Source organism: Andrographis paniculata, unplaced genomic scaffold (assembly GCF_009805555.1).
Source record: "Andrographis paniculata isolate CXL003 unplaced genomic scaffold, ASM980555v1 Contig38END, whole genome shotgun sequence".
Classification (NCBI taxonomy): domain Eukaryota; kingdom Viridiplantae; phylum Streptophyta; class Magnoliopsida; order Lamiales; family Acanthaceae; genus Andrographis; species Andrographis paniculata.
The window spans coordinates 2006459-2018380 of record NW_026137571.1 but is presented as its reverse complement, the minus strand read 5'-3'; the positions used below and the strand labels follow the sequence as shown (position 1 = coordinate 2018380).

General features: G+C 32.4%; 2 protein-coding genes across 7 annotated transcripts; both read right to left on the bottom strand.

Annotated features, from left to right (window-relative positions):
• Positions 1–235: 235 nt before the first annotated feature.
• LOC127251122 (threonine dehydratase 1 biosynthetic, chloroplastic-like) lies at positions 236–4465 on the bottom strand. The gene is made up of 8 exons (XM_051274713.1): positions 3894–4465; positions 3325–3504; positions 2768–3244; positions 2065–2313; positions 1905–1978; positions 1684–1801; positions 701–835; positions 236–602 (listed from the first exon to the last, which is right to left on the bottom strand). The coding sequence occupies exons 1-8, from the start codon at positions 4350–4352 to the stop codon at positions 462–464; spliced, it is 1833 nt and encodes a 610-aa protein (XP_051130670.1). The 5' UTR covers positions 4353–4465; the 3' UTR covers positions 236–461.
• LOC127251123 (uncharacterized) lies at positions 4390–10235 on the bottom strand. Of its 6 annotated transcripts, none has more exons than XM_051274716.1 (6): positions 10066–10235; positions 9203–9289; positions 8885–9101; positions 8542–8647; positions 7041–7133; positions 4390–4480 (listed from the first exon to the last, which is right to left on the bottom strand). In XM_051274716.1, the coding sequence occupies exons 3-5, from the start codon at positions 8994–8996 to the stop codon at positions 7055–7057; spliced, it is 297 nt and encodes a 98-aa protein (XP_051130673.1). In that variant the 5' UTR covers positions 8997–9101; positions 9203–9289; positions 10066–10235; the 3' UTR covers positions 4390–4480; positions 7041–7054. The 6 variants fall into 6 exon arrangements, with proteins under 6 accessions (XP_051130673.1, XP_051130672.1, XP_051130675.1 ...); XM_051274715.1 differs by having other exon boundaries at positions 4393–4485; XM_051274718.1 differs by lacking the exon at positions 4390–4480 and having other exon boundaries at positions 6973–7133; positions 8885–9119.
• Positions 10236–11922: the final 1687 nt, after the last annotated feature.

The window sequence follows — 11922 nt, the reverse complement described above, 5'->3', positions numbered from 1 at the left end:
CGATTGACATGAAAATTAAAGAATAATAGTATTATATTAATAATAGGTGTAAAAATATTTTTAAAAGACTAATATGCCTATACTTTATTTAATTACTGTGAAAAAATGAAAAGTTTGTTACCAAAAATAGAAATGAGACGGACGAAATGGCAAAATAAAACTTATTTTTGGGACGAAGGGATATTATTTCTTAATTTAATATACCTAGGAAATGATCCCATTGCATTGGGACGAATGGAGTAAGTAAATAGATCCTGAATTTTTAGAACTAACTAATAATAAGATTACACCATTATTATGACAGCCTCATAAATGTGGTAAGCTTTGGCCATAAAGAAAGACATCTTCTTATACTGCTATTGTAATAAACTTAGGAGGGAGAATAGATGAAAGAGTACCTAGTCATAGGAAGAAAGAAGATGACATTCTAGCCGTCGTCGTCGTCGTCGTTGTCGTTATGCTCATCGCATTAGAAGCTGGAAAGCTTCGTTTCTGGTCTCGACTTGATACACGTAGCCGAGGCTGTTCGCACAGTCGTGGAACTCGCCTATCTCGTCATCGGCCACTTGGATGCCAACCAGCACGTTGGCACCGGCTTCTCCCTGGGAATGAAAGTCAAGAGGTTAAATTGTGGGTCGGGACTAAGAATGTAAGCATCGATTTCTGTAGTTAGGACTAGGTTTTGGAGAACGATCGCAACCTGTGCGCGGTAGTGGAACAAACTTATGTTCCAGCGCGGGCTCAGAGCATCCAAGAATTTCATCAGAGCGCCGGGTCTCTCGGGGAAGACAAACCGGCAGAGAAGCTCGTTTTTAACATTTGATCGGCCGCCCATCTGAGAGGAATTCAGACAAAATATCACACCAAGTTATATACTCCATAATGTAGATGTTCTTTAGAACAATCTATTATAAAAAGCTCGAAAATCATGTCTAAGAAAAGCTCGTTTGATTGTATGATCTATAGTGGAAGGGTCTCTAATCAGCACACAATGTGTAATAAAAATATATATTGTGTGTAATAAAGACATGTGTCATTTCCATGTTTTACTTGTTGTGTATAATAAAGACATGTATAGTTTGATATTACAGCGTGTGTTGTATATGACTATGTCATATCAACTACTGCCAATAGTAATATCATAGCACATTGTGTACTGAACAGAAAATTTCAACACTGTAGCTGCCACCTAAAGACTAATATTTTATCGAATCTAATGTAATTTTACTAAAAATTTAAAAAAAGTAATCAGTCTATTAACCTATTATTTCTCAATAGAACAATTCTCCATAAATATTATTAAAAAAATACAAACATACACACATATTAATATAATATATACATTATCCACTCATAAAAAGTTAATCATTCAACACGAAAAATTATTTTTTATATTATCAACACATAGTCCTCCATATTACATACAAAAAATCAAATTATCTAAAAACGCTGAGTGAACGGACCAATTATAGACAACACGTGATTAATATTCATTCAGCACTTTAGACAATTTGATGTGCATTGTTAATATTTAGTCAGTAATATATATAAATACCGTTAGCATATCTAAACAAATATCGCATGCATTCAAACTTACGACTAACATGCCGCTAAATAATGAAGTCGCGAGCATTTATCAAAAGGAAGTGTTTCGATGTTCAGCCTAGTCGTGCAATTGCTTACCAAATGTCGCAGATGATCTTTAGCCAAGTCATTTTTCGTAAGATTAATTGTGTGTAATCCAGAAAACTCCATTCTTTCTACCATTGCCGCAAGCTCTGCTTCAGTGTGAAGGCCAACGCTGTATAAAGGATACAAAAAGGAAAGGGGCATAAACGAGGAACACTTAATTGAATCGCTATAGCATAATGATTAATCTGAACTACATGAATTGCATTTCTTACCTGTATAATACAAGAGCTTTTTCTTTATCCGAACTAAACCTGTATTTGAATTCAGTAATATTGATTGGCCCCACCTGCAATAAGGAATGAACCAAACTCGGAGGATGTCTTTGAGTTAAAACGAAAAAAGATAAACCGATATAATTTGGGAGATACGCACGAGCTCGCAGAATAGCTTAAAGCTTCCCGGTTCTTCCGGCAGATAAGTAGCCAGTACAGCTTCCCGGCGTCTACCAACATCTGCAAGCTCTGTTACCAATCTCAGTCTATCGAAATTCATGTTAGCTCCACTGGTCACAGCTACCACATTGACGCCCTTGAGTCCATAGTATTTGCAGTAAGCTTCAGCTCCGGCGAGGGAAAGTGCACCTGCCGGCTCTAAAATGCTCCTTTTCTCCTCAAACATGTCCTGTCGCACGGAAAAGTAAATTTTAGCTTTTAATCTTTGCATTTCAGAGCAAGATTTACGCCGGAAATTGTTGTTAGTTTAGACAAGGAATAGCTGCCTCACATGTTTTGTTGTAAATCTATTTATAAGGTCCAACGTGTAAGTCACAAATTATATATTACAATTGATCTCAATATATCATATGTTGTATGTTCTATTTTCATGTACTAATTGGGACTAATTCAGTGCCCTAACAATTTCCCTCATTTATAAAGGCCTAAATCGAAGAAATTATACCGAAAACCAGCATTGTCAAATGAATGATACAGGAAACAAAGCGAAAACGAGCAAGTATTTAATCAAGAAGTACCAACTATCAAGAAAGTATAAGGAGCTAGAAACAAATTCAAGATTGAAACTGCTAAACAAAGAATTGGATATACCAATGCATAAAAGAGGCGAAAAGGAAATGAACCTTTATCGAAGCACAAATTGCATCACGGCTGACAAGAACTACCCCATCTATAAGTTCCTTGCAGAGGCGGAAGGTCTCTTCACCGACCACTTTGACGGCTACGCCATCAGCAAAACCTCCAACTTGATCCAACATTACTCGCTGACCATGGTGCAACGACAGAGCCATAGCATTAGCATCAAAGGGTTCGACTCCAATAATTTTCACTTCGGGAGAAACCCTTTTCACATAGGCAGCAATGCCGGCTATAAGCCCACCCCCACCAACAGGCACAAAAATCGCTTCTATTGGACCCTTCACCTGTCTCACAATCTCCATCCCAACAGTTCCCTGCCCCATTATTACATCTGGATGATCAAAAGGAGGAATAAACGTTCGACCATCCTCTTTTGCCCTCTTCTTGGCATACGCCTGCGCCTCATCATAAGAGTCCCCAACAAGCACAACAGTTGCTCCAAGTCTTTCAACAGATCTCCACTAAGAAATATTAACAAAAAAACAACTTAGATCAGTCATGGAACGAATGCCAATTCGATGAATATGTTATATCCAATAACCTTTATTTCTGGTGTAGTGACAGGCATCACAATCACCGCGCTGCAGCCCAACCTCTGAGCAGATAATGCCACACCCTGTGCATGATTTCCTGCAGATGAACATATTACTCCTCTTTCAAGCTGCTCGGGTGGGATTTTCGCCATCATGTTATAAGCCCCTCGAAGCTTGAAAGAGAACACCTGTATTTAAACAGACATGAAAACTTAACCTTTTCTTTTCTTTAATCATAACAAATACTACATAAGATCAAACAACTAATCACAAAACTAGGGCTAAATCAATACACAGAATGTGTGAATCTCTTAAAATTCAAATTTGTAACACTAAATGAGAGTAAATTGCGCTAAGAAACTAGCATCTTTGAGCAGTAAAATTGGGAGAAAATTTTAGAATCACGAAAACCTAATTTTAATCAGAGAATTGGCAATGGAAGTCAGAAATTTCTTTTTGCAGGATCACTCAAACCTGTCTATTGAAACATCAAGCCATAGGCTAAACTTCTAAAAATTCAAGATAAACGAACTAATTCAAATAAAAAAGGGGGAAAAAATTTCGAAGTTCCACTTACAGGCTGATAATCCTCTCTCTTGAGCCAGACATTGACTCCCCACCTCTCCGAAAGCTTACTTGCCGGCTGCAATGGCGACTCGTACGCCACGTCGTACACCTTCGACGAGAGAATATTCGTCAAGTACTCCATCGCACTTAATGTTCCGTTGGTAACCGCACCATTACCGAGATTCTCGTTCCGTATCAAACATCCGCTCTCACACGGCAAGGAGCTCGGCGAAACTCTCAACAGCGGCAGCTCCGCAGCCGGAGACGGAGGGAGCGCCAACGAATTAACCGCAGGAACATTTTCCACTGAAAATGCAACTTCCTCCTTCGACTTCGACACCGCCGCACAAATCCTCGGCGGAAGGCGGCAGCTCCGAACGGCGGCGCGGGAAGCTTTAGTGGCGCCATTGCCGCCAAATCTGGCGACATCGAGAGGCGATTGAGCGGCGGCGAAACGAAGAGATTCCATGGCGTAACCGAATTCAGGCACGAAAAGCACCGCCCGCTGCGCCGGAGAGAAATGCCGATGGAATTGGAACTGGTAGCGACGGCGACGGCGACGGCGTGGCCGTTTTTATAGCGAAGGGTTTGACTGAGCTGAGCTAAGTATTGATTAGTGATTAGTGATTAGTGATTAGTGATTAGGCCTAATTTAATTTTTTAATTTAATTTAATTTAATTTATGAATAAATGGTTAGTACTCTACTGTACAACACAACATGCGACTTATTTGTTAGCCGACATACTTTAGTCTTTAGTGCGGCTGCCGTATATTTATATACGCATGATTTTTCTTTGTCTAATGAATATATATAATAAAAAAATAAAATAAAAAAGAGAAAGAAGTGTGTTTTAATGATTGGATTTAGGAATTTGAGGTTTGAGAAGACTTTGAATAATAAAAATAAATTCGGATTAATACATTCGAACAACGTTTTTTATTGTTTTGTTAAAGTGATATATTTTATTTTCGATAATTTTGTTAAAGAATTAGTTGAAAATAGATTAAAGATAAAAAAAAAAAAATTAAAAATTTAAATGTTGAAATTAGATATATATATATATATAAATGATTGAAAAATAAGTGAGTCGTTATCTTTTGTAATAAATTTAAGTTTAAAATCTACAATTTTTAGATTTTAAATTTTAGATTATAATTAATTAAATTATTATGTGTTTATTATTTTTGTAGAGATAATAAGGGTGTGTTTGTTTTGTGTTTTGGTTTAATGAAATTTTTTTGATGTGATGTATAAAAAATTATATAGATATATAAAATTAATGTGTATATAGTATATTAATTTATTTTTTTTTGAAAAATATGTTGAAATTATTTTGAAAAAAATATACAAACCCTCAATTCTTCGTAAAGGTAATAAATGAAAGTTAACTATATTTATTAATAGAAGTAACAAATCTAGTTATAATAAAAACTGACAAAATAACTAGAGAAATAATAAAAAATGGTGATTGTAACAAATATTTTTAACTTCGATAAAATAAATTTGTAAAACCCAAAGACATCAGTCTTTTGAACTCATAGTGGACCATTACATCGTACTCCCTCCGTCCCAAATACTATGTCCACGTTGTCGTTTCTGTCCGTTTCACGCACTATGTCATTTTCCTTTTTTTAAAAATAATTATAGACTTTAATCTCATTTTGAATTTTTAAAATTTTTTTTTTTTAATTTTAATTAAAGTAATTAGTTATCTTAATCATAATTTATAATTATTTATATTATAGAATAATTATAAATTATTCTATAATATAAATATCTGTGATGAAAGAAGTAATTTTTTTTATATAAGATATTTATAAATATTTTAACATTTATTATCAAATAATAAATTTTTTAAAAAAAATATTTTAAACATAGTATGAAATACTATTGCAATTAACTACATTCACCAAATAATTTTTTTAATAAAAATATAATATTTTCTCTCACAAAATATTAAATTAAAAATATTATTCCAAACAAACTCCAATCAAAATTAATACTACATGGCCTTCACATTCTAATAGAAATAGTATAATATTTTTTAATATAAAATATTATTTAAATCAAATTAAAATTTCACTGCCTAATTAATAATAATAATAATAGAGTATTATTTTTTTATTATAAATTCATATTAAACTATTGTTTAAATTAAAAATTTTAATAAAATAAATAAATCAAATCAATTTAAATATTATATTAAATAACTGTTTAAATTAAAATCTAAATAAGAAAATTAAGTTCAAGATCAAATATTTTCAATATAAAATTATAGTTTGAGTTATTTTATTGAAGTAGTATATTAGATTTTTATTTTTTTTTGTCTAATTCAAATTTAATTTAATTGAAAGGATTTTTATTGTAATTTAACAATACGGAAAAAAAAAATATATTTCTTCGAAATTCTATAATTTTTTTAATAAAAAATATACTTATTAATTTCTAAATATGACTTATTGTTTTCACAAAAATATAAGTATGAAATAAGCATCAACACTCACCCTAAGAAACAAACACAAACATATACAGACATAGTGAATATAGCTTCATATTCCTGAAAACTTTATCAACATAAAGTATTTTCTCATCTTCTTTTACAATTTTCAATTTTGGCATAATTTTGATTTTCGTTTTATCTTCATACGAATTCCGTGAAACTCAAAACATTAATATAATCAAAATATCGTATAAGAAAAACAATCTCCTCAAAATATATTCAAAATCGTATATACATACCAACAATTCACCCTTTTCCCTATTCTCCAACACACAAAGCCTCAAAGTTCGTCTTCAAAATATAATTTTGCAACATTTTATCAATAGCATAAGCTATCCAAATAATTCGAAATCCAACCATTTTCAACAAAGCATTTTGAAGGAAATGTCATATATTGTCCCGGAGATCGTTTCATTCTTCGAGTAAAGGAACTTATAGGGAAACTTCAATTAGGTGCTTACTATGAAATGATACTGAATAACAACATCTTGATCTTACGTATCATATTAGGTGAAAATTTTAGAGGAAATCGCTTATTTTTTATTTTTTTTATTTTACGTTTTTTCAGACAAAAGATGAATGCTTCACGAAGAAAATCGACAAACCAACTAGTTACAAATTGAAATTGACAAAGAATAAAGTGAGCAACACTTACAAAGCATGTGCAAATCAGGTGTCCAGGAAATTGGCTGCCATAAGAAGTTCCAGTGTAAGCTCTGGTTCAATATGGAACTCAGTTTCCTTGCCACTGCACAGTATAAAGAACTTTATACTAAACTCTATAGAAATATATAATTATTATTTATTTTCCTAATCACATGAACCGGAACGAACATATTTGTATTGTTGTGAATGTGGCTTTATTTTTTTTGTGTTCAAATATATTGGAGACTAATTTTGAAATAGGTTCACGGCTTAATTTACTTGAATCTCTACGTGGAAAGCAGATTCATTAAAATATTTTTATTTTTTTTTTATAACTTAAAAACTACAGTTTTGATAAATTTTTGACTGAGTTTAATAATCTGTAAAAATAAGTGCGAGTTATACCGGACAAACTAAATGTGACAGACAATGATTAATTTAAATTAAATGTGCATATATATATATATATACTTAAACCTATGGACTAATGGTACATGCTAATTGATCCTAATCAACATATTGGGCCACTTGAGCCTAGCATAGAATCCTAAAATTTTGGGCCCCTTTCAGGCCATTTCCAATGGGCTCAATCCAATCTCAAATCTCCCATTTTTGTAGCCATCTACAGTGTTACTGAAGTAATAATGTAGCTCACTTCATTTTTGGAGTTGAATATGTTGTGGTTTTTTATATTTCCTCCATCCCAAACATCCCGTAAGATTTTATTTTTGACATGTCCCAAACATCTTGCAAGATTTTTAAAATAGGAAATAATTAATTATACTTAATCTCCACCCCACACTTTATCCCCTCCAAATAAAAAAATAAAATATATATTTCTCTCTCTGTAGCTGCAGCATCACCTAACTTATAAATTATCCTACTTAATACTAGCCACCTAAAAATCCGTGCCAAAAGTAAATGTTGCACCTTGTTTGTGACGGAGGGAGTAGTATTTTGTTATTATTTGAAAGGTCTTTTATAATTTTATTTTTATGAAAAATAATGTGTATTCAACTAGTACTAATATGAAGTGACGCTACCCAGTCCATTCAATGCTCCATGTCCCAATCTAGCTCCATCAAATTCAATACAGTGTTAGAATTCATTAAATGGAGTCACTCTATTATTGTTCAAAAAATAAAATATCTACTCAATGCTCAAACAATATATATAATATTAATACTCTAATTACTAAAATAAAATTAATATTTCAATACAAAATATTATTTTTTGTATTACCTGGACACTTCTTCGTACCTACCATGAAAAAAAAAAAGAAAAAAAAATATATCGAACTAAAAATCCTAAACAAACACACTTAACAATTCTCCCTAACTAATGAACGTTAACCAATAGCTGCTTAAAGCATGGGGTGCATTAGCTAGCTACTCCAAGCATACAATCTTAGCTCATGCTCATGCCTATGGAGTATTACTTTACAGGGGATTCAAAACTATGCATATATATCAACATAATTAACTACATAGTACCAAGTTGGAAGAACAAACCTTGCATATTGAAGAGACCAGTAGAAGTATTGGCAAATCTTCTCCAAAATGGTGGTTCTTATCTCCGGAAATTTCACCTCCCTACGTTCTTTCTCCGCAAAACATCCTATGATTCGTCGAACAAACAAAATTCTTCAAACACTAATAACATAGCAACAAAATAAAATTATTCCCATCTTCAAAACCAGAATTCAGCTCAAAATTCGAATAATCATGCCACAGTCAATTTAATGAATTACAAAAATACATAATAATGGTACTATTAAAAATGTTCCTAAACAGGAATAACAAGAAATTCTGGTCATCAATATTCCCAATCTCCATCAAAGACTTAACACCATACCTGGAGAGGTGAGCATACTATGGATGACCTGCGAAACCATGGCAGCCTCCTCGTCAACGATGAACTCAAAACCCTCAGCACTGATCAGCTTCAGTGTATCTTCCTTCTTCATCTTGACCTCGATTCATCGACCAATCACTGATCACGCCCTTTTCTTTCTCCTCTCTGCAGCAGGAGTCGAGTTTTCGGCCTTTGCGAAGGAAATTTTATTGTGGCCCTGCAGATGGACAGTGTTCTGCAAAATGTTAATGGAAATGATAGAAACTAATAAAATAATATGAACATATTTTCCACAGAAACAGGACTGTAGAGGAAAACCAATTCGAGGAAGAAGCCTGGAGTCCAGTCACCCCCATTTTGATTTTACTTCAAGCAAACATCATTGAAATCAGCCCTCAGCAACAACTAAAAAAAAAAAAAAACAAAAAACATGTTGATCTGTAATTCTTATTTGAACTTCTAAAAACTTTATTTAATTTTTCCAAACACTCCTATGAACTCGAGCATCATTACAAGTTAAGGTTTGTGTGTTCCACTCTACTTAACTCAATTATGAGGAACTATCCATCCTTCTTAAGAGTATTGCTAAAACAAATAACATAATAGATAATGTGAACTTAAATGTGTCTTTCCTTCAAAAGAATGATAAACGTAGAGCAGTGAGTATATGATATTACAGGGCATGAATATCTATGTAATGAATAAAACAATGGGCGTCGCGATGAAAATGAATGTTATTTTGTAGGAAAGAACAATCATCCATAACTAATGAGGGAAGAGCGAAAGCTTATGAATCCATATTCATGAGGGCTAATTAATAAGAATTTGGACTATCTTCCACAAAGGGCTGATATCTCCAAAAGCAAAGACAGACTCAATGTGGCAATAAATTGAAATGTATACAGACAGACGGGAATTTGACAGGAAAGACATTTGATCCAATCCAGGATCAAATAAAGGATATGTTGGTGATCGAACACTTTTTCAAGATCAAGAGTATCAATATTGCATCAATCAAAATCTTTGAATCAATAAACCCTAAAACTTCAATCATATCCACTAAAATCAACACAATCAATTATAACTATCACCAAGCAATTCAAACCCTAAATACTCGTAACAGCCGGCCAGCATTCAAATTGACAACAACTAATACAAAATTAGTGTAAGGTTGAACTTACAAAGCCTCCGATGGATGAACACGTTAAAACGAAGATAGCGACAATGAAGCTGTCCTGGATTGAACTTTACGCGAAAAGATCATAGAAAGAAAGCAGAAGAGGGGAAGAAGAAGGAGGAACAGAGAACAGAGAGGAAGAAGAGAATCAGTTGATTTTGCTGGAAAATTCGTTACCGCCAAAACTGTTTAATTTCAGTTATTTGTACTTTGTCTAAAGATTTTGCTAAGCCTAACACATATTTATAGATAATAAGTGCGCATTTAACTGTAATCGGCCCGGCCCATAGGAGCCAAAGCCCAAAATAAAATTGAAAAATTGAAATTTGTTTGCTTGTTTTGAAGTATTTCTTTTATAGATATAAAAATTATATAGTAAGATAAAAAAATAATATTTCACTTTAAATGGTAAATTTTTGTGAAATGGTATTGTTGAACCGTAATTTTATTCAACAAAATAAAGTAAAATTCGACTTATTGAATCCGAACTTAACGGGTGAATCTAAGATAACAAATATCTAAACTCGAAAATTACATATGAAAGTAGAAATTAACAAATACATTGCAAAGGAACGGAGAGATAAATTTTTAGGAGGATTGATTGCTATTGTTTTTTGTTCGAACACCAACGGGACTATTTATCATCTGGCCAGCAACCACACATACTGTCAATTATTCGATTATGAAATTCGTAGGATAACCGTCGGCAATTTTAGTTCGCAAATACCTCTTTTTTGGTCGGGGAGTTGTAACCGCTCAGATATACTCATTGTCTTGTCTTATTCACTTTCTTTTCGACCTCGCATTAACTCTTGACTTCTGATTCTCCGAACTACTCCCTCCGTCCACACACATAGTGGGTAGTTAAAAGTAATAAAATAACATTTTTGCCCTTACTTTTTTATGTAAAAGTAACGATGTGATGTAAAATAAGGGTATTTAATATTTAATATTTGTGAAAAAAAGTAAAATATTTACTTTATAATTGAACGTTTCAAAATAAAAATATATATATTTAACAACTAAACTCCAATTTTGTTTTGTGCGGGTCGATGGGCCCAAACCCTAATTTCGATTTTAGGGCTTGAGCATTATAAAAATAGTTGGACAAACAAATTATTATTTCTTTTGAAAAATATTTATTTGCAAGTTACTCTATTTTTATTTAAAAACAAATAAATAAATCATTATTAAATTTTATTTTTCTTTATAAAAATATGCAAACAAAAATGACAAATAGTATTTTTGAGTGGATAGAAAGCATTATTTTTTAAGTAAAAAATTAGTTTCATTTTAAAGGAACGATCCAAATAGTTACAATTTAGGTGTGACATGATAAAATAAACTTTATTAGATTACACAAATTTATTTGAAATGAAATCACTGCACAAATATATATACATGTGTGTTTGTCCGGGGATTCTCTTTCAAATACATTATTCTATCCATTTTTTTTTTCCTAAAAACATCAAATCAAATACATATTTTTTCATTTTTTATATTATACTAAAAATTAATTTTACATTCAAAACAGCACATCAACACATATTTATATCACATCATACAACTATTCAAATTCAAAATTTTTACTATTCAAATCTCAACTCAAAATCCAAACCCCCGGACAAACACACCAATGAAATTTTGAAGAAACTAGCCCATGTGTCACAGTCGGCTTTTGGAGGAGCGTTGAATCGATGGTTGGATTTTAAATCAACTATTCATCCTATTATTTCTCCCAAAAAATATCAAATCAAACACCTATTTTTTATTTTTTATATTATACTCCCCCTGTCTCACATACCATGTCCACGTTGCCGTTTATGTCAGTCCGACATTCCATATCACTTTCCTTTTTTGG